This window comes from Stegostoma tigrinum, chromosome 9, assembly GCF_030684315.1.
Source record: "Stegostoma tigrinum isolate sSteTig4 chromosome 9, sSteTig4.hap1, whole genome shotgun sequence".
Taxonomy (NCBI): domain Eukaryota; kingdom Metazoa; phylum Chordata; class Chondrichthyes; order Orectolobiformes; family Stegostomatidae; genus Stegostoma; species Stegostoma tigrinum.
Genome location: NC_081362.1, coordinates 87,541 through 111,052, shown reverse-complemented (window position 1 = coordinate 111,052; position 23,512 = coordinate 87,541). Strand labels below are relative to the sequence as shown.

Below are 23,512 nucleotides of genomic sequence, written 5' to 3'. Positions count from 1 at the left end.
TCTCATCTCACCTCTTGAATTAATCTCTTTTGTCCATGTTTGGACCAATGTAGTAATGCTGCCAGGATCTGAATGAACCCAGGCGTAGCACCAGTGAACAGGTTATCACAGAGCAAGTGCTACTTTGTAGCACTGTTTATGGCACCTTCTATCACTTTACTGATGATTGAGTGTGTACTGACAGGGCAGTATGTGGCTGAGTTGGATTTGTCCTCCTTTTAGTGTACAGGACATACGAGACATCGGTAATTTTCCATTGTTAGGTAGATGCCAGTGTTGTAGCAGTAGTGGAACAGCTTGGCGAAAGGTGTGAGGGGTTCTGTGGCAAAAATCTTCAATACTATTGCTGTAATGTTGCTAGAGACCACAGACTAGATATTATGTGGAGTGAATTGAAATGGCTAAAGACTGGCATCTGAGATGCTGGAACCACTGGGGGAAGTCAAGATGGATTATCCATTTGGCACTTCTGGCTGAAGGTTATTGCAAATGCTTCAGCCTTACCTTTTGCACTGATTTTTCCAAGTTCTTTCATCATTGAGGATGAAGATTTTTTGGAGCCTATTCCTCCAGTGAGTTGTTTAATTGTCCACCAGCATTCACAACTAGATTTGGCAAACCTAGAGCATAGAAAAGTACAGCCCAGTACAGGCTCTTCGGCCCACGATGTAGTGTCTTGGAATAATCCTAATCCAAAAATAAAATAACCTAACCTACATTTCCCTCAATTCATTGCCGTCCATGTGCATGTCCAGCAGTCGCTTAAATGTCACTAATGACTCCGCTTCCATGACTACCACTGGCAAAGTATTCCATGCGCTCTCAACTCTCTGGGTGAAGAACCTCGCTCTGACGTCCCCTCTATACGTTCCTCCTAACACCTTAAAACTAATGACCCCTTGTGGCAGTCAGTCCCTCCCTGGGGAAAAGTCTCTGGCTGTCGACTCTATCCATGCCTCTCATTACCTTGTACACCTCGATCAGGTCACCTCTCTTCCTCCTTCTCTCCAGAGAGAAAAGTCCGAGCTCAATCACCCTCTCCTCGTAAGACAAGCCCTCCAGTCCAGGCAGCATCCTGGTAAACCTTCTCTGCACCCTCTCCAAAGCCTCCACATCTTTCCTATAATAGGGCGACCAGAACTGGACACAATATTCCAAGTGTGGTCTCACCAGGGTTTTGTAGAGCTGCGCTATAACCTCGCGGCTCTTAAACTCGATCCCCCTGTTAATGAAAGCCAAAATATATGTTTTCTTAACAACCTTATCCGCTTGGGTGGCAATTTTGAGGGAGCTATGCACTTGAGCACCAAGATCCCGCTGTTCCTCCACACTGCCGAGAATCCTGCCTTTAATCCTATATTCAGCATTTAAGTTCGATCTTCCAAAATGCATCACTTCGCATTTATCCAGGTTGAACTCCATCTGCCATTTCTCAGCCCAGCTCTGCATACTGTCAATGTCTCGCTGAAGCCTGCAATAGCCCTCGATACTATCAACGGCACCTCCAACCTTTGTGTCATCAGCAAACATACTAACCCACCCCTCAAGCTCCTCATCCAAGGCATTTATAAAAACTACAAAGACCAGAGGCCCAAGAATAGAGCCCTGGGGGCACCACTCAGCACTGACCTCCAGGCAGAATACTTACCATCTACAACCACTCTCTGCCTCCTGTCAGCCAACCAATTCTGAATCCAGACAGCCAAATCACCCTGTATCCCTTACCTCCTGACTTTATGAATGAGCCTGCCATGGGGAACCTTATCAAATGCCTTGCTGAAGTCCATGTACATCACATCCACTGCTCGACCCTCATCAACCTGTCTCGTGACCTCCTCAAAGAACTCAATAAGATTTGTGAGGCATGACCTGCCCCTCTCAAAGCCATGCTGACTCCCTTTAATCACGCTATGCTTTTCCAAATAGACATAAATCCTATCCCTCAGAATTCTTTCCAAAACCTTGCTGACCACAGACGTAAGACTGACTGGTCTGTAATTTCCAGGGATTTCCCTATTCCCTTTCTTGAAAAGAGGAACAACATTTGCCTCCCTCCAATCTTCCGATACGACTCCCGTGGAGAGTAAGGAAGCAAAGATCTTCGCCAGTGGCTTACAACCTCCTTTCTTGCTTCCCGGAGCAACTTAGGATAAATCTGGTCTGGCCCTGGGGACTTATCAATCTTAATGTTTGCCAAAATTTCCAGCACACCAACTTCCTCAGTCTCGATCTGTTCAAGCCTGTTTTCCTGCTCCTCAAAGTTCTCATTCACAACAAGGTCCCTTTTCTTAGTGAAAACCGAAGCAAAAAATTCATTTAGGGCTTCCCCTATCTGCTCAGACTCTGCGCACAAGTTCCCTACACTATCCCTGATCAGCCCTACCTTCTCCCTGATCATTCTCTTATTCCTCACGTATGAGTAAAATGCCTTCAGGTTCTCCCTAATCCTTCCTACCAAGCCTTTATCGTGCCCCCTCCTGGCCCTCCTCAGTCCACTTTTGAGCTCCTTCCGAGCAAGCCTGTAATCCTGTAAAGCTGTGCTAGACCCCTGTTTCCTCCACCTGACGTAAGCTGCCTTTTTCTTTTTGACGAGAAGCACCTCTGTTCCCGTCGTCTGAGACTCCTTAATCTTACCTCTTCTTACCTGTCTCAGAGGAACAAATTTATGCATCACTCGCAACAACTGCTCCTTAAATAGTCTGCAGAGCTTATATCTGATCTGTTGGTTGTGGAATCACTTGGCCTTTGATACGGTGCCTCACGGGAGGCTGCTGAGCAAGGTGAGGGCCCATGGTGTTCCAGGTGAGCTACTGGCTTGGATTGAGGATTGGCTGTCTGACAGAAGGCAGAGAGTTGGCATAAAAAGCACTTTTTCAGAATGGCAACTGGTGACGAGTGGTGTCCCGCAGGGTTCAGTGTTGGGGCCGCAGCTGGTCACTTTATATATTAATGATCTGGATGAAGGGACTGGGGGCATTCTGACGAAGTTTGCCGATGATACGAAGATAGGTGGATCGGCAGGTAGTACTGAGGAGGTGGGGAAGCTGCAGAAAGATTTAGGCAGTTTAGGAGAGTGGTCCAGGAAATGGCTGATGAAATTCAATGTGAGTAAATGTGAGGTTTTGCACTTTGGTAAAAAGAATACAGGCATGGACCATTTTCTAAACGGTGAGAAAATTCATAAAGCAGAAGTACAAAAGGATCAGGGAGTGTTGGTCCAGGATTCTGTAAAGGTTAACTTGCAGTAGAGTCCATGATTAAGAAAGCGAATGTAATGTTGTTGTTTATCTCAAGACGGTTGGAATATAAAAGCAGCGATGCACTTCTGAGGCTTTATAAGGCTCTAGTTAGGCCCCATTTAGAATACTGTGTCCAATTTTGGGCCCCACACCTCAGGAAGGACAAACTAGCCCTGGAGCGTGTCCAGCGGAGATTCACACGGATGATCCCTGGAATGGTAGGTTTAACATATGATGAGCGGCTAAGGATCCTGAGATTGTACTCATTAGAGTTTAGAAGGTTGAGGGGAGACCTAATAGAAACTTACAAGATAATGTATGGTTTAGAATGGGTGGACGCTGGGAAGTTGTTTCCGTTAGGCAGGGAGACTCTGACCCATGGGCACAGCCTTAAAATTAGAGGGGGTAAGTTTAAAACGGAAATGAGGAGACATTTCTTCAGCCAGAGAGTGGTGGGCTTGTGGAATTCATTGCCACGGAGTGCAGTGGAGACCGGGACGTTGGATGCCTTCAAGGCCGAGATCGACAAATTCTTGATCTCAGAAGGAATCAAGGGCTACGGGGAGAGTGCAGGGAAGTGGATTTGACATGCCCATCAGCCATGATTTAAATGGCTGAGTGGACTTGATGGGCCGAATGTTCTTACTTCCACTCCTATGTCTTATGGCCTTATGGCTCTGACTATCGTGCTGCTTATGTCATTTATCATGCACATGGTCCTGTTTTATCACAAGAGCAGGTTGATAGCTCGTTTTAGGTATGCCGTGGTTCTTTTGGGATGCCCTCCGAAACGCTTCATTGAGCCTAGAGTTGATCCCCTGGCTTGATGATGGTAGAGTCGGGGATATGCCAGCTCATGAAGTTGTAGATTGTGCAGGAGTGTAGTTTTTCTGCTGCTGATGGCCCATAGTGCCTCATGGATACCGAGCCTTGAGTTTCTAGATCTGTTCAAAACCTACTGCATTTCGCATGATGATAGTGCCACACAACACGATGGATGGTGTTCTCATTGTGAAGACTGTACTTTGTGTCCACAACGATTGTGCAGTGGCCACTCTTACGGATTCTGTCGTGGACAGATGCAAACGCACCTGGTAAATCTGAGAGGATGAGGTCAAGTTTGTTTTTCCTGCTCAGAGATAATGGGAACTGCAGATGCTGGAGAATCCAAGATAACAAAGTGTGGAGCTGGATGAACACAGCAGGCCAAGCAGCGTCTTAGGAGCACAAAAGCTGACGTTTCGGGCCGAGACCCTTCATCTCGTGCTCTTAAGATGCTGGTTGGCCTGCTGTGTTCATCCAGCCCACACTTTGTTATTTTTGTTTTTCCTGCTTCTTAGTTGACTCACCACCTGCTGAAGAGGCAGCCTAACAGCGATGTGTTTTGGACCCGATGAACCTGGTCAGTAGTGGTGCATCTGACCCACTCCTGCTGCTGGACACTGAAGTGCTTCTGTGTCTTCTTAGAGTACCTCTGTGCCCTTGCCGCCCTCAGTGCTTGCTCCAAGAGCCGCTCAATATAGAGGAACACTGATTCATCTGCTGAGGGAGGATGTTACCTGGTCATCAACAGGACATTTTCTTGCCTCTGCTTCATGTAATCTCATGGAGTGCAAATCTGACGTTTAGGACCCCCAAGGGCAACTGCCATTGTCTACCATTGTGTCACCACCTTTGCTTGGTTTGTCCTGCCAGTGGGCCAGGTCCTCAGAAAGTTATCTGAGTCTTTGGATTACTAATCCAGAGTAAATACCAGTAAGCCATTACTTCCCCTGTGTATATCAACAGTATCTAATCTTTCTGCATTTCTTATTTTCCTACAAAGTGGCTAAATTCACATTTTTCCACATTATATTCCATCTGCCACGTTCTTGCCTATTCACTTCACCCATCTAAACTCCTTTGAATTCTGTTTGCATTTTACTCACAAAACAAATTCACAACCATTTTTGTGTCATCAGCAAACTTACAAATATTACATTTTATTCCCTCGTTCAAATCATTGATATTGAATGTGAACAGGTAGAGACCAAGCAATGACCCAAACAGAATTCTACTGGTTATAACCTCATAGCCTGGCAACCAGAGAATGGCCTGCTCATTCACACACTGTTTTCAGTCTGTTAACGAATTTTCATTCCACGCCTGTGCATTGTCCTCTATTCCATGTGCTCTAACTTTGTTTATTAAGCTCTTGCCTGGGGCCTTATCAAAACCTTCTGAACTTGCAGTTGCAACAACTACTGGCTCCCTCTTACCTACTCTGTTAGTTCTATCCTCAAAGGAACTCCCAATAGATTGTCAAACATGATTTCCCTTTATAAGTACATGCTGACTGTATCCAATTCTATCATTATTTTCTAAATGTCCCATTGATCACATCCTTTATAATAGGTTCTAGCATTTTATAGCAGGGATTCTATGATTTTCCTACTACTTGTGTCAGGATGAACAGCTCGATCATTGCCTATTTTCTCTTATCCTCCTTTCTAAAATGATGTGATTATATTTGCGGCTTTCCAATCCAGAAACAATATAATTTTGGAAGCTGAACACCAGTGCCTCTGCTATCTCTACAGTCATCTCTTTCGGCTCCCTGGAGTGTAAATGATCAGTTCCAAGGGAATTTATCAACTTTCAGCCCCATTAATTTATCCTGTATACTTTGTTACCCTAATTTCTTTCCCTTGGTTGTGAAGTATTTCTGGTAAGCTTTTTTGTATCTTCCTTAATGAAGATGGACGTGAAGTATTTAATTTCAATGCCATTTTCTTATTTCCATCAATTCACTTGTCTCTTTCTGAGATTGGCTAATATTTGTCTTTGCTGACTGCTTCCATTTTATGTTCCTAGACAGTTTGTTATTATGTTTTTTTATGAATTCACTTTCATATTCTCTTTCCCCTTTGAATTTCCTCATCCTCCATTGCTTACTTCCATAACGCTGCAAACCATCAGACTCAGTACTTTTTTGGCAACTTCATAAGCTGGGGCTCTTGTGGCACAGTAGTGGTCCTCAGGTCCTGAGGTAGGAGATCAGATTTTAATTCCCATTTGCTGCAGAGGTGTATAATAACGTCACTGAATGGGTTGATTGGAATCTATACATTTTCTCTTTCATTCTACAATCTTTAACTTCTCTTGTTAGTCATGTCACTTTTCCTTTTGAATTTTTATGCCTCAAAAGAAATATTTCTACCAGTCGTAAACCATATACGAATTATTTAAATGATACCATTGCCTGTCTCGTGTCATGACTTTTAATGTTTCCAAATCTACCAGAGCCAATCTTACCAGATTTAAGACCCTAGTCTCAGATTGATTTGTATCTCTTTCAAATTGAATGTGAAATTCTATCATTACGGTCACACTTCTCTAAAGGCTGTTTTCTAACAAAATAATTAATTAGTACTTTTTCATTACGCAGTAGCCTTGCATTTTAACACACCATCCTGTTCCCTGGTCAACATCTCTCTCTCAGACCTGCTGCAGTGTTCCAGTAAAGCTGGGACAACACCTCATTTTCCACTTGGGGACCTTGCAACCCTCCATACTCAATATTGAGTTCAGTAATTTTATGACCAGAGTTCTCCCATGTCTTGTTCCCCTTCCCCACACACCAGGTCTTGTTATCATGTAGCCTGCTATTACACACTACCAATTGTTAGCCACTAACAGTGTCCATTAACAGCTATTCACCTCCCTCGCCAGATAGTTACCAACCCCTTCATCTGTCCAACTGTTTTGTCCCTTTGGGCTCTATCTCTACCTATTGTTTACTCCTTACCCCCTCCCCCCGCCCTATCTTCTGCATATGAACCAACATTTTCCCAGCTACCATCAGTTCTGAAGAAGGGTCACCAGACCTGAAACGTTAACTCTGATATTCTTCACAGATGCTGCCAGACGTGCTGAGCTTTTCCAGCAACTTCTGTTTTTGTTCCTGATTTACAGCAAGTTCTTTCAGTTTTTACAAAATAGCCCTTGTTGTTTCCTCAGCATAGTGTTCTAGAAAACCATCTAGTGTACTTGCACTCTTAAATGTATGACCTTTTGGGCATCCCAGTTTCACAAACCACACCAACGAAGGCAAAGCTAGCAACTGCTCAGGCCAGTAAGTGGTGAAGAGGGTGCAAGAAAACTCCAGGCTATTTGGAGAAGCTAATGAATAGTCAAGAACATGACTGGAACATATGAACGTAAAATATAATTTGATAAAGTGTGAAGCTAAATGGGACAAATTTTGAACCGATCTAACAATTCAAGACTGGGCATCCATGGGGTGCTGTGGGCCATCAACAGCAGCAATTTGCAACCTCATGGCCCACACATTACCCACTCAACCATTATCATCAAGGCAAGGGATCAGTCCTGGTCCAATTGAGAGTGCAGGAGGGCATACCTGAAGATGAGGTGTCAACCTGGTGAAGCTACCAACCAGGACCACTTGCACCCCAAACAACTTAACCACAAGTGATAGACAGAGCTAAGCGATCCCACAATCAATGGATCAGATCTAATCTCTGCAGTCCTTCCACATCCAGTTGTGAATGGTGGTGAACAATTAGACAACTCACTGGAAGAGGAGGTTCCACATCCTCAATGGTGGAAGTGTCCAGCACATCATTGCAAAAGATAAGGCTGAAACTTTTGTAGCAGTCTTCAGTCAGAAGTGCTGAGTGGATGATCCATCTCCGTCTCCTCCAGTGGTCTCCAGCATTACAGATACCAGTTTTCAGCCAATTCGATTCACTCCACATGATATCAAGAAACAGTTGGAGACACTGGATACTGTAAAGCCTGTGCGCCCTGGCAACATTCTGGCAATAGTACTGAAGATTTGTGTTCCAAATTTGCAGCTGCTCAAGCCAAGCTGTTCCAGTACAGTTAGAACACTGGCATCTACCTGACAATGTGGAAAATTGGCCAAGTATGTCCTGTACACAAAATGTAGGACGGATCCAACCAAGCGAATTATAGCACCGTCAGTCTACTCCTGATCATCAGTAAAGTGATGGAAGGTGTCATCAGCAGTGCTATCAAGCAGCACTTGCTCAGTGACGCCCAGTTTGGGTTCTGCCAGGGCCACTCAACTCCTGACCTCATTACAGCTTTGGTTCAAACGTGGACAAAAGAGCTGAATCCTAGAGGTGAGATGAGAATGACAGCCCTTGACATCGAGGCTGTATTCAACCAATTGTGGCATCAAGGAGCCCTAGCAAAACTAGAGTCAGTGGGTATCAGCGGCAAACTGTCTGGTGGTTGGAGTCATATTTGACACATAGGAAGATGGTCGTGGTTGTGGGAGGTCAACCATTTCAGCACCAGGACACCTCTGTACGAGTTCCTCAGGGTTGTGTCCTAGGCCCAACCATCTTCAGTTGCTTCATTAAGGACCTTCCCTCCATCATAAGGTCAGAAAGTGGGGATGTTCGCTGATGATTGCATGAAGTTCAGCACAATTTACAACTCCTTGGATATTGAAGCAATCCATGATGAAATGCAACAAGATCTGGGCAGTATTCAGTCTTGGACTGACAAGTGGCGAGTAACATTCACCCTTCACAAATGCCAGGCTATGACCATCACTGATCAGGGACAATTTAACCACATCTGCTTGACATTCAATGGTGTTACCATCACTGAATTCCCCACTGTATCAACATCCTCGGTGTAATCATTGATCGGAAACTCAACTGGACTCACCACATAAACACAGTGGCTACAAGAGCAGGTCAGAGGAGAGGAATACTGCGGCAAGTAACTCACCTCCTGACTCCCCAGATCCTATCCACCGTCTACAAGGCACATGTCATGAGTGCGATGGAATACTCCCCACTTGGCTGGATGAGTGCAGCCTCAACAAAACACAAGAAGCTTAACACCATCCAGAACAAAGCAGCCCACTTGATTGGCATGACATCCGCAAGCATTTACTCCCTCCACTACCAATATTTATTAGCTGCAGTATGTCCTATCTACAAGATACACTGCAGAAATTCATCAGAGATCCTCTGGCAGCACCTGCCAAACACACAAGCACTTGCAACCATAAGGACAAGGACAGCAGAATGGGAATACCACCGTCTTCAAGTTCCCCTCCAAGCCACTCACTGAACTGACTTGGAAATACATCACGGATCGTTCGCTATCACTGGGTCAAAGTTCTGCAATTCCTTCTTTAATGGCCCTGTGGGTCAACCTACAGGAGATGGATTGCGGTGGTGAGCTGCCTTCTTGAACCGCTATCTTCTGAACAGCAATTTGGGATGGGCAAGAAATGCTGGCCAGCCAGTGACACGCATGTCCCACAAATGAATGAAGAAAAAAAAATCCACTTCGGTTAAAAAAAACAGAATATTTCTTAAATTATGAGAGGTTTGCAGAGTGTGGGTGCCCAAAGGGACCTGAATTACTAAAAGCCATAGTGTAAGTGCAACGATCAATAAGGAAGGCAAATAGCATGTAGTTCTTCGTTGCAAGAGGATTTGGATATAGGAATAAAGCCATCTTGTTGCAATTGCGTAGAGTCTTGGTGATACTTCATCTGGAATTTTGTGTACAGTTTTGCTCCCCACATCTAAGGAGGGATATGTTTGGCATAAGGGCAATAAAAAGGACATACTCCAGCTTAAACCCTGGCATGGGAGCATTGTGTGAGGAGAGATTGAGAATAGATCTGTATTAATGAAGTAATCTCATGTACACTGCCAAAATTTGTTGAAGTTAGTTTCCAGTCACTGGTAAATCTAGAACCAGTGGATATAATCTCAGGATAAGGGGCAGGCCATTTAGAATTGAGATGAGAAGAAATTTTATTTCCTAGAGGGAGATAAACCCTCGAACATTTCTACCACACAGAGCAGTGAAAGCATAATTATTGAGCATGTTTAAGATAGACATTAATAGTTTTTGGGAGACCAATGACATGAAGGAATATAGAAATAAGGTAGGTGGGTGCTGTTGACATCGGTGATCAGCTGTGATCTATTGAATGTCAGAGCAGGCTTGGTCTGAGTGGTCTCTTGTTCCTATGTTTCTAGCACATATGGGAGATGTTACCAGCAAGTTAATGACTTCAGGGAAAGCGAAGTATGCAGAGGAGAATGACATTTGGCAAAAGTATTGATGCTGATAGACGCAGAAGGTAGACAGGATCTAGCCTTGTGTTGGACTAATTAATTCACCTACAGTCGATTCATTGGATGGTTATTGTCAAAGCATATCCTTCTGTAATGTTCTTACCTGTGTAGGTACTGCTCAAAGATTACACAACACCAGGTTATAATCCAACAGGTTTATTTGAAAATACTAGCTTTTGAAGCATTTCTCCTTCCTCAGAGGAGGTATCAAGACATAGAATTCAGAAGTAAAAGATCAAAGGATCATACAACTAATGCTATTGTATTGAGTAAACCTAAAATGGCAGGGCGACCCTCTCCTGTTCAATTTTTAAACACTTGAAAAGGAGATGCAGGTTTTTATTGATTAAAATGCAAATCCCAGAATTTCTTTCAAGTCACTGCCCTGAGATAACGAAAGCTTTTATCATTGTGTGCAAGAGTTGATCTGTCAGGTCATACAGTGCCTTTTAGGTGTGAGGCTTTGTTTAGAATCTCTCTGTTTTAATGTGGAGTCAGACTGGTTTTATTTCCAAAGCAGGAATTTATAAAATGCCCTATTTACTGACTGTGTCTACAAATTGTGTGTGTTTTTGAACAAAGTAGAATGTGTCTGAAAGTACAATGTGTGTGTGTGTTTGTGTGAGAGAGAGAGAGAATGGGTGTGTGTGTGTGAGAGAGAGAGAGACTGAGAGTACGGGTGTGTGTGAGGTGGGGGAGAGAATGTGAGAGAGAGAGAGAATGGTGTGTCTGGTGGGGCAGTAGTATATATTGTGGTGGAGTCACCTGTAGTACGGCATAAACCCAAGATTCTGTTTGAGGCCATCCTTATGGTTACTTAACTTGGCTATCAGCCTTAACTTGGTGACTCTGCATTGTGTATCCCGAAGTCCGCCTTGGAGGAACTTTACTGAAGATCCAAGGCTGAATGTCCTTGACCTGCTGAAGTGTTCCTCCACTGAAAGGGAACATCACTTTCTGGTGATTATTGCACTGTGTCCATTCATCCATTGTCATAGAGTCTGCTTGGTCTTGCCAATGTACCATGCCCTGGGGCATCCTTGCCTGCAGCATATAAGGTAGACAACATTGGCCGAGTCACATGAGTATCTGCTGTGCATGTGGTGGGTGATGCTTCTAAATGTAATGGCAGTGTTCATGTTGATGGTCGGACATGTCTTGCAGAGGTTGCATGTAGGGTTGTGTACAGTAATAATGTGGGTAGGTTGTCCTGAAGGCTGGGTGGTTTGTTTCAAACAATGGTCTAAGGTATGTCAGTTGTTTGGAGGCATAGTGAAGATCTTGGCGAGGTGCTCATCATCATCAATAATGTGTTGAAGGCTGTGAAGAACATGACATAGTTCCTTGATTCCAGGGAAGTACTGGACCACCAAGGGTACACTATCAGTCCTATCCCGTGCCTGTCTTCTGACGAAGTCATCACAGTTTTTGGCTGTGGCACGTTGGAACTAGCAATTGATGAGTTGAGCATCGTGTTCCATTCTTATGGAGGCCATCCTTCAACACCTTCAGGTGTCCGTCATGTTCCTTCTCATTTGAACAGATCCTATGTATGCGTAGGGCTTGCTGATAGGGAATGGCTGTTTTAATATGTTTTGGCTGGAAGCGAGAGAAGTGCAGCGTCGTGAAGTTATCGTAGACTTTGATTGGAGGTCCTGTACTGCAAAGAAGTCTTTTTCGAACCTGTGTATGAAAATGTCGGCATATTGGGGAGCAAGTCTGGTCCCCCTGGCTGATCCGTGTGTCTGGATGAAGAATTGGTTGTTGAAGGTAAAGAAGTGGTCAAGGATGACATTTCGGAGACATGGATAGACCAGTGACAGGAATGGTTGTTGCAGGTTCCGGGATTCAGATGTTTCAGCAAGAACAGAGAAGATGGTAAAAGGCGGGGAGGTGTGGCATTGTTGGTCAAGGACAGTATTACAGTTGAAGAAAGGATGTTTGGGGACTCGTCAACTGAGGTAGTATGGGCTGAGGTTAGAAACAGGAAAGGAGACGTCACCCTGTTGGGAGATTTTTATACAGGCCTCCGAATAGCTCCAGAGATGTAGAGGAAAGGATAGCAAAGATGATTCTTGATAGGAGTGAGAGAGACAGAGTAGTTGTCAGGGGGGACTTCAACTTCCCAAATATTGACTGGGAACACTATAGTTCGAGTACTATAGATGGGGTCAGTTTTTGTCCAGTGTGTGCAGGAGGGCTTCCTAACACAGTATGTAGATAGGCCAACAAGGGGCGAAGCCACATTAGATTTGGTACTGGGTAATGAGCCCGGCCAGGTTTGGAGGTAGGTGAGCACTTTGGTGACAGCGAGCACAATTCTGTTATGTTTACTTTAGTGATGGAAAGGGATAGGTGTATACCACTGGGCAAGAGTTATAGCTGGGGGAAAGGCAATTACGATGAGATTAGGCAAGATTTAGGGAGCATAGGATGGGGAAGGAAACTGCAGGGGATGGGCACATTAGAAATGTGGAGCTTATTCGAGGAAAAGCTCCTGTGTGTCCGAGATAAGTATGTACCTGTCAGGCAGGGAGGAAGCTGTAGAGCGCGGGAGCCGTGGTTTACGAAGGAGGCGGAATCTCTGGTCAAGAGGAAGAAGAAGGCTTATGTTAGGATGAGATGTGAAGGCTCAGTTAGGGCGCTTGAGGGCAACGAGGTAGCCAGGAAAGACCTAAAGAGAGAGCTCAGAAGAGCCAGGAGGAGACATGAGAAGTTGTTGGCGGATAGGATCAGGGTAAACCCTAAGGCTTTCTATAGGTATTTAAGGAATAAAAGAATGACGAAAGTAAGATGAGGGCCAATCAAGGATAGTAGTGCTAAGTTGTGTGTGGAGTCAGAGGAGATAGGGGAAGCGCTAAATGAATATTTTTCGACAGTATTCACTCTAGAAAATGACAATGTTGTCGAGGAGAATACTGAGATACAGGCTACTAGACTAGGTGGGATTGAGGTTCACAAGGAAGAGGTATTAGAAATCCTACAGAGCATGAAGATAGATAAGTCCCCTGGGCCGGATGGGATTTATCCTAGGATCCTCTGGGAAGCCAGGGAGGAGATTGCCGAGCCTTTGGCATTGATCTTTAACTCGTCATTGTCTACAGGAATAGTGCCAGATGACTGGAGGATAGCAAATGTGGTTTCCCCTGTTCAAGAAGGGGAGTAGAGACAACCCTGGTAATTATAGACCAGTGAGCCTTACCTCAGTTGTTGGTAAAGTGTTGGCAAAGGTTATAAGGGATAGGATTTATAATCATCTAGAAAAGAATAAATTGATTAGGGATAGTCAGCACGGTTTTGTGAAGGGAAGGTCGTGCCTCACAAACCTTATTGAGTTCTTTGAGAAGGTGACCAAACAGGTAGATGAGAGTAAACCGGTTGATGTGGTGTATATGGATTTCAGCAAGGCGTTCGATAAGGTTCCCCACAGTAGGCTTTTGTACAAAATGCGGAGGAATGGAATTGTGGGAGATATAGCAGCTTGGATCGGAAATTGGCTTGCTGAAAGAAGACAGAGGGCGGTAGTTGATGGGAAATGTTCATCCTGGAGACCAGTTACTAGTGGTGTACCGCAAGGGTCGGTGTTGGGTCCACTGCTGTTTGTCATTTTTATAAATGACCTGGATGAGGGCGTAGAAGGATGGGTTAGTAAATTTGCAGACGACACTAAGGTCGGTGGAGTTGTAGATAGTGACGAAGGATGCTGTAGGTTGCAGAGAGACACAGATAAGCTGCAGACCTGGACTGAAAGGTGGCAAATGGAGTTTAATGCAGACAAGTGTGAGGTGATGCACTTTGGTAGGAGTAACCGGAAAGCAAAGTACTGGGCCAATGGTAAGATTCTTGGTAGTTTAGATGAGCAGAGAGATCTCGGTGTCCATGTACACAGATCCTTGAAATTTGCCACCCAGGTTGACAGGGCTGTTAAGAAGGCATACAGTGTTTTAGCTTTTATTAATAGAGGGATCGAGTTCTGGAACCAAGAGGTTACGGTGAAGCTGTACAAAACTCTGGTGCGGCCGCACTTGGAGTATTGTGTACAGTTCTGGTCACCGCATTATAAGAAGGATGTGGAAGCTTTGGAAAGGATGCAGAGGAGATTTACTAGGATGTTGCTTGGTATGGAGGGAAGGTCTTACGAGCAAAGGCTGAGGGACTTGAGGCTGTTTTCGTTAGAAGAAGGTTGAGAGGTGACTTAATTGAAACATATAAAATAATCAGAGGGTTAGATAGGGTGGATAGGGAGAGCCTTTTTCCTTGGATGGTGACGGCGAGCCCGAGGGGGCATAGCTTTAAATTGAGGGGTGAAAGATATAGGACAGATGTCAGAGGTGGCTTCTTTACTCAGAGAGTCGTAAGGGAATGGAACGCTTTGCCTGCGACGGTAGTAGATTCGCCACCTTTAGGTACATTTAAGTCGTCATTGGATAAGCATATGGACGTACATGGAATTGTGTAAGGTAGATGGGCTTGAGATCGGTATGACAGGTCGGCACAACATCGAGGGCCGAAGGGCCTGTTCTGTGATGAAGTGGATGATTTGTAGGATGGTGAATGGAAATTAGCAGTTGTTTGTATTGAATACTGAGGCTGCTGCAGCGATGCCCTCATCATGGGGTTGCTGGTATTGAGCGCTAATTTGATGCCATTCCCTAAATCCTGAATCAAGAACTGTTAGTTTTAACATCTACAGAAATATGAGAATTAGTGGAATTGAACTTGATAACCAAAGCAAAATATTTCAGATGCTGGAGATCTGAAATTAAAAATGGAAAGTGCTCAGCAGGTCTGACAGCATATATATATAGAGAGAAAAACAGAATTGATATTTTTAGTCCAGTATGTTTTTTTTAGTTAAACCTTCTAACTGTACACTAAGTCTCCACAGCATGCAGTTGGAAAGTCTACAGCTTTGGACATTCCTGTGATGCCATGACTGACTTGCTTCATGGTGACCTCAGCCAATACGGGTTCTGAACACACGCTTTCGGCGCCACTTTGCATTGCAAGCCTGTTATACAGAAAAACTGACCTAAACGACTGTCATGTCAGATAGACTTGTGATGAATGCCTTATTTGTGGTGGAAAGGAGAAAGTGAAAGGATGAAATATAAAACAAGAAATTCAAATCTGAGGAAGGATTGTTCAGAGGATGTGTTGTCGCTTTGTTTAAATCGAATGATAATAGAACATGAAATAGCGATAATCTTGTCCACAGATGCTGCCGCATCTTCTGAGTATCTCCATCCTGTATTTATTTTAGATTTCCAGTATCTGCTTTTGTTAAGCAGCAACAATTTCTTGGGAAGAGAGAAAGCAATATCAGTACTTTTTGGAAAGCATACATGAAAATCAAGATAATCAGTTTTTCCAAAGGTACACAGATGAAAGTAGTTCAGATAGCCTTGGTGAATTCATCTTTGGCCGTTATTTGTTTATACAGATGTCTTCTTAGTCTGGTTCCATCCCAATTAATGGGCATATAGTTTTATCTAATTGTGGTCAAATATTATGTCCTAATTGAATCGTGTTAACAATGTTCTGAGATTTCCTCCTGTTTTCTTTTACAGTCCTGTCACAGTTATCAGTATGTGGCCTGAACAGTACGAGTGAGTACATGCACCTTCTATTCAGCATGCCAAGTGGGTGTTATACCCCAAACGTAGTTCATTACTGTGTCAATGCATTCATAGCATCAAGTTGGATTGTTTAAAGCTTAGGCAGGCTGTTTGATTGTCTGCAGTGGAAAACACAGGAATACTAGCTTTATTTCTTGAGACGACCAACCTTTAAACTGGATAGAGCGAACTGTAGAATTTAAGATCCCTGTTGTGTTTTCCATTTATGTAATTGACAGGCACGGAACTGGCTACAGAGTAGGTCAGGGATCATTAGATATATAAGCAGAATTAAGCCATTCAGCCCATCGACTGTGCTGCACCATTCAATCATGGCTGATATGTTTCGCAACCCCATTCACCGGCCTTCTCCCTGTAACCCTTGATCCCCTTTCTGATGAAGAACATATCAATCTCTGTCTTAAATAGACGCAATGACTTGATCACCACAGCCTTCTAAAACAGTGAATAGCACAGATTCACTACTCACTGGCTGAAGGACAGTCTCTTCAACTCTGAGGCTGTGCCCTCAAGTCCTTGTCTTTCCTGCAACTAAAAACATTTTCTTCAGGTCTATGCTATCTAGCCCTCACAGTATTCTATAAGATTCAGTGAGATCTCCCCTCATCCTTCTGAATTCCATTGAGTACAGACCTAGAGTCCTCAATTGTTCCTCATACGACAAACCGTTCATCCCTGGATAATTCTTGTCAACCCTCTTTGGATCTCCTCCAAAACCAGCACATCTATCCTGAGATATGGAGGCCAAAACTCCTCACGGTGTTCTAAATGCGGCCTGACCAGCATTATACAGCCACAGCAGTACATTTTTGCTATAAGAGATAACAGATTTGTCTGCTAAAGAAAGGTCTAGGCCCGAAACATCAGCCTTCCTGCTCCTCTGATGCTGCTTAGCCTGTTGTGTTCATCCAGCTCTACACCTTGTTACCTCAGGTTCTCTGGCATCTGCAGTTCCTATTATCTCAGTACATTTCTGCTCATGTTTTCTTTCCCTCTTGAAATGAATATAGCATTGCATTTGCTTTCTGAACTGCCAACTGAACCTGCATGCTAACTTTAAGAGAATCCTGAACGAGGTCTTGCACGACTCCTTGCCCTTCAGATTTCTGAAGCCTCTCCCCATTTACAAAATGCTCCACCCCTCTATTCTTCCTGCCAAAGTGCACAACCTCACTGTTTCCCAAGTGGTATTTCATCTGCCACTTCTTTGCCCACTCTCCTAACCTGTCCAAGTCCTCATGCAGCTCCCCTGCTTTCTGAACACTACCTTTCCCTCCATCTATCTTTGCACCATCTGCAAACTTAGCAGCAATATCTCAGTTCCTTAGTCCTGTTTGTCAATAAATGACTTCAATTCTTGTGGTCCCAACACTGACCCCTGTGGGACTCTATTCGTCACCCACTGCCATGCTGTAAAAGATTGCTTTATCCCCACCTTGAGCCAATGCTTTGTCCATGCCAGTACATTGCCTCTAACACAATGGACTCTTGTCTTATTTTGCAGCCGCCTGTGCAGAATCCTCTCAAAGGCTTTGTGGAAGTCCAAACAGATCACGTCCACAGGCTCTCCTTTGTCTAACTTGTACATACCTCCTCAAAGAATTCTAACAGATTTGTCAGGCATGACCTCCGCTTGTTGACTCAGCAGTATTTTACCTTGCACTTCCAACTGATCGACAATCTCATCATAAACAATAAAATCTTAGCAAGCACCAAGGTTGTGCTGACCAGCCTATAATTTCCAATCTTCTGTCTGTCCCTTAAACAACGGTGTTACATTATCCATTTTCCAGTCCTCTGGAACTCTCCCTGACTCCAGTGATTCACGAAAAATCACCATCGATGCCTGCACAATCTCCTTAGCTATCTCCTTCAGAACCCTGGGGTGTAGTGCATCTGGTCCACGTGATTTATCCACCTTCATCCCTTTCAGCTTCCCTCACACCTCTTTAGTGATGGCTACTATTCTCACCTCTGCTTTTGACTCTTCTGGTACGTAATGCTCTTAGTATCCTATTGGTGTCTTCCGCCATGAAGTGTGATACAAAATACCTATTAATTTCTTCACCTCTTGCTTTTTTCCCTTTACTACTTCTCCAGCCTCGTTTTCCCGTGGCCTAGTGTCTACTTTTCTCTCTCTCTTACCTTTTTTACATTTGAAAGAAACTCTTGCAATCTTCTTTTATATTAACTACCTCTTACTTGCCCTCAGATTTCAACTTCTCCCCCCCACCCCCACTTATTGCTTTTCTGGTTGTCCTGTGCTAGTTTTTAAAGGCTTGCCGATCCTCCCACTAATCTTCATGTTGTAAGGAAAATCGGACTCTATTTTAAAAGTGAATTATTGCTATTCTGAATTACTAAACTAATGATGCCCGTCATTTGGATTTGAAATCAAGAAATATTTCTTTATGGATGGTGTTTATTGACTACTCATTTTTTAAAAATTTAACCATTTTTCCCTAATCAACCTGTTCAGAGATGTTATTGCATACCTCTGGTGCAGGTGGGACTTGAACCTGGGCCTTTTGGTCCAGGGACAGAGACACTACCGCTCTGCCATAAGAGGGCCCATCTTACCCTTCTGTATACTAGTCCCACCTGTTCCTCCCCTTTCTGTCTGCCCAGTCAATTCATTAATCAATTAATCTGAATCAACTGCTTCAATATTTGCTGTACTAACAGCATCCAGTATTTGAAGATCTTGTGGCACACTCGTCATGCTGCTGATTCTGGACCAGAATGTCCAGGATCAAATTGAATCTGCTCCAGAAGTGTCTAATAAATTTTTGTTTATCCAAATTCCATCTGATGACCGCAGAGATGTATCATGACGTGTCCAAGCAGATCATATTCTGATTAAAAGAAAAATCCCAGTATTTCATCTGAGGAGCAGTGTAACAGCTGATGCGACCAGTGTCGTACCCCCTGAACATGCTGCAAATTTTTTCCATATACCCCACTAAACAAAAAGAAAATGCCCAAACACTTCATTAATGGTGGTTTACGATGACAATGAGATGGAGAGTTAGTTCCAGCAAAATTCCTACTGAACTTATACTTTTGTAGTGGACTATACTAATGTCACTTCGCTAGTTTATTAATTATATTTGTTAAACCCAGGAAAATAATAAAGTATCATTGCCAATATTTTAGTTAAAGATATGCAAAGAGCAATCAAATATTATTTTATTTGCAGCTTTTCACAGTCTCCGCAACTGACTCAGGATGACACGCATTCAAGAATAGAACATTATGCCAACAGGTTAAAAAATACTTTGCCTCATTGAAATTCTAATTTGTTTCTATACAATGTCAACTGATTAAACTGGTTCATGTAGGGGTGGCTCAGTGGTTAGCACTGTTGCCTCACTGTGCCAGGGACTTGGGTTCACTTCCACCCTTTAGCAATTGTTTGTGTGGAGTTTGCACATTCTCCTTACGTCTGTATGTGTTTCCTCCAGGTGCTCCAGTCTCCTCCCACAGTCCAAAGATTCGCAGGTTAGGTGGGTTAGCCATGGGAAATGCAGGGTTACAGGGATAGGGTAGGGAAAGTTCTGGGTGGGATGCTTTTCGGACAGTCCATGTGGACTGAGTGGGCCAAATTTGCCTGCATCCACACTGCAGAGATTCTGTGTTTTGGCCAAATGCGAAATCACTTAGTTATTGAACATTGGTGATTAAAAACAAAATTCACCGTTGTCTAGCTATGACCCTTTGTTTTACATTTTAATTTAATCTGGGATTTGATCAAGTGCTATGTATAATGAAGTTCTGATTTGTGTATTTCATTCCCTCCAGCTTTTTAACATGACGTTACCAGAATATTGATGTCAGAAAAGTTTACCTGAATTCTTCACCGTGCACAGAACACACATTGCACAGTCACGGTGGTAATCTTTACATACAATGCGTGGATGGAGAGGCTGGTGTCACTGGACTAGTAATCCAGAACTGTAGATTAATGTTCTGGGGCATAGGTTTATATCCCACCATGGCAGATAGCAATTTTTTTTTAAAATCTGGAATTAAAAGGCTAATAGTGATAAAGTAACCACTGTCAATTGTCATAAAAAGACATCTGTTTCACTAATGACTTTTTAGGAGAAAAAAGTCTGCTGTCATTACCTTGTTTGGTCTACATGTGACTCCATTACCTACAGCGATGTAGTTGATACTTAATTGCCTTCTGGGCAATTAGGTATTGATAACAAATGCTTGCCTACCCGGTCAAGCACACATTCCATGAATTAATAAAGAATAAGTTGACATATCCCCTACTTCTGCCCACTGTGTGACCCTGCAATAATTTAATGTCCTTTGGGAGATTAACTACCTTGAGGTAAGGCTTCTTCCTTCATTTGGATGGCGAGCAGCTCTCTGGCCCCAGTGGTACCACTGGAGCAGTGATCATTGCTGGGTCTATGGTCAGTCCCCAGTAATGCTCATTCCTGAAGCTGGATGTAAGGATTATTGCTGGGACTCAGCTGATATACCAGGTCAGGGAGGATAGGGAAACTGGTCTTGTACGAATGCGTCTCTCCAATCTTCAGTTTATCCCAAAACCCAAGTGATAGTACCTGCCAAGTTTTGATCTGTCACCAGCCTCCTCCTGCAGCATGTAAGATAGCGTCATAAGTGGGTCACTGGACTGACCATTAATTGCACACTGAAGGGCTCTTACTTAGCTCAAAGATGGGAGACTATCTGATATCTCCTCTGTCATTTGTGGAAATGTAACAAGGGTAGGCAGGCAGATAGATGCTAGGAAAAGCATTCATACCATTTTATCATCTACCTGTCTGCAAGCCCTTACACAGGAGAGTTTAAAATCTTTCCGAGGAACTGGAAACAAAAAGGAACAAAAACAGAAGTTGCTGGAAAAGCTGGGGGTGAGTGAGGAGTAAATGATAGGTGGGAATTGAGTCTAAAGAAAGAGAACAGTTGGACAGATAGAGGAATTGGTAATGATCTGGCTAGGAGGATGAGTAGCTGTTAATGGGAGCTTCAGTGGCTAAGAATAGGTAGTGTGTAATGCCAAACTATGTGAGAACAAGAGTGCTGTGTGGATGGAGGGCTACGACATGGGAGAGTTCAGGCCCTAAAATTGTTAAATCTCCTGTAGGGATTCTATGAAAAAAAAATGATTGAACCTGACATTGAGTCCAGATGTCTGCAGGATCCCCAAGTGGAAAATGAGGTGTTGTTCTTCCAGCTTGCACTAAGCTTCATAGGGACACTGCGGCAAGTCTGAGATGGAGCTGTTAGCCAGAGAACCGGGTGGTGTGTCCAAGTGGCAGGCAATTGGAAGCTCACAGTCTGAAGAGGAGGATATTTGGTCAATTAGCTTTTTCAAGGAGCTGTCCAGTTCAGTCTTATTTCCTCAGTCTTTCTCCATAACCTTGCAAGTTAGTCCTGTACAAGTACATGTCCAAATTCCTTTTGAAATATCTTGTGCAATCTAACTCCATCACTTTCAGGTTATTTTTACTCATTCATGGCATCGGGCATCACTGACATGTGCATTCCAATTCATCATAACTGTTTCCTTGAAAACTTTCTCCTTATTTCCACAAGATCTTTTGAAACCAACATTTCCAAATCTGACCAAATCAAAGACTTGCTTGAAAAGTTTCTCCTTATTTCCTCAATCAACACTTGGGTTTAGTCTGCTAATTAGTAAGCAGGTTCCCCCAGGCATTCACCATCTCGAATAAGAGAGAATCTGAACTTTTGATTTATTGTCTCATCTACTGAGATGCAGTGAAAAGTATTGTTTTCCATGCTATAAAGACAGATTGTACCATACAAAGTGTATTAGTAAGTGTAGCAGAACAGAGTGCAGAATGCAGTAGTACCGAGAAGTTGCAGAGAGGGATGAACATTAGCATTTGAGAGGGGCGTACAAAATCCTGATAACAGCGGGGAAGATGCTATTCTTGAATCTGTTTGTACATGTATTCAAACCTTTGTATCTTCTGCCCTTCGGGAGAGGGTGGAAGAGAGTACGACCGGGGAGGGAGAGGTCTTTGGTAGCTTTCCTGACGCAGCAGGAAGTATAGATGGTATCAATGGAGAGAAGGCAGGATTGTGTGATGGACTGGACTGTGTTCACGACTCTCTGCAGTTTCTTGGGGTTGTAGGAAGAGCAGTTGCCAGACCACTGTGTGAATGTTCAACAGGATTACTATCACAGATGACATCCCACCCCCACCACCCATCACCATCATCAGTATTCTGGGTGTTGACATGAAACTTGATTGGACCAGCTAAATCATTCAGTGACTATGAGGAGCAGGTCTATGGCTTTTAATCTGCAACAATCTCCTAATCTCTCCACATCCTGCTTGGCAACAACAAGTCACAAGTCATCAGTACGATGGAATGCTCTCCACTAGCCTGGATGACTGCACGTGTAACAACATACAAACAGAATAGCTCATGAACGAGACAGTTTTGTCAGCACCCCGTTACCGTCTCAAATGTTCATTCCGTCCACTTTTGGCACACAGCTGGCAGCAGTGTATATCCACTGAAAAACAGTGAAAACCACCATCCAACCCCATCACCTCTATCACCTTGAAAGACAAAGGCAGCAGATATAATGGAACACTGTCACCTTCAAGTACAATGCCAAATGGAACTGTTTTCCTGTTTTTCTATTACCACTGGATGAAAGTAATGGAATTCTCTTCATAGTGGCACAGTGGGTGCACCTACATCCTGTGGACTGTACCAGTTAAATAACCTGGTCACTACCACCTTAAAGACAATTAGGAATGGCTGTCAAATTCAGACTGCTCCCCCCCCGCCAACCTGTTAGATGAAAGCACCTATTATGATCTGCAGGGCATCTGTTGTTGGCACAAAGTCTTGGTTCTTGCATAGGGCATCTGGTCTTCACTAAATGAGCACATGCTCTATCTGTAATGATTGCAGGATGGAGAGAATGCAGAATGGTCTGTTTAAGTGATCTCTGCGCATGTTGCTACTGAGCAAGCAAAGAAGGGTTGATGATTAATGCAGACAGGTTTCTGAGAGAAGTAGTGATCTTGGTTGAATGAAGTGATTTGAATTAGTACAGTTAGCTATATTGTCTTCCAGTAGTGCTGGAAACGGATATCTGTGTCTATGAAAACTCTGTGAAGTTTTATATTTTGTGCACATTCCACTCTTATCAATAACTGCAATTTGCATTTTCACTTCCTCAATAGAGCTTGAATTGCTGAAACTGACTTTTCTTTTGCTGGAAGCAGTATTTTTGGTGGCCATCATAGGGATGGTGAAAAATGATTCTTTGTGACTTGACATCTACACCTAGCATGCTACAAGCAACATTTGAATATTTTTATATCTTGCAGTAGATGTGAACTTTTTTTCTGTCTTGACTGCAGGATTCATAGGCAACTAATTTTAATGATTTAGAGCATGTAACATATTGTGGGTACTTTTCATTCTAGAATCCCCTAATGCAGAGCAAAATAAATTTTTG

General features: G+C 43.5%; 1 protein-coding gene across 14 annotated transcripts in view; it reads left to right on the top strand.

Moving 5' to 3' along the window:
• LOC125454807 (utrophin) overlaps nucleotides 1-23,512 on the top strand; it is a 572,019-nt gene that overhangs the window by 493,429 nt on the left and 55,078 nt on the right. For 13 of the 14 annotated variants that reach the window (XR_009446113.1, XR_009446114.1, XM_059648282.1 and 10 more), the window contains 2 exons: nucleotides 15,952-15,990; nucleotides 19,220-19,285. The exons of the other annotated variant lie outside the window; for it this stretch is intronic. Coding sequence is in view for 11 of the 13 variants with exons in the window: in XM_059648282.1 (XP_059504265.1) it covers nucleotides 15,952-15,990; nucleotides 19,220-19,285 (105 nt within the window). In the remaining 2 variants the exon portion in view is untranslated. The remainder of the gene's footprint in view (nucleotides 1-15,951; nucleotides 15,991-19,219; nucleotides 19,286-23,512) is intronic. 14 annotated transcript variants of the gene reach the window in all.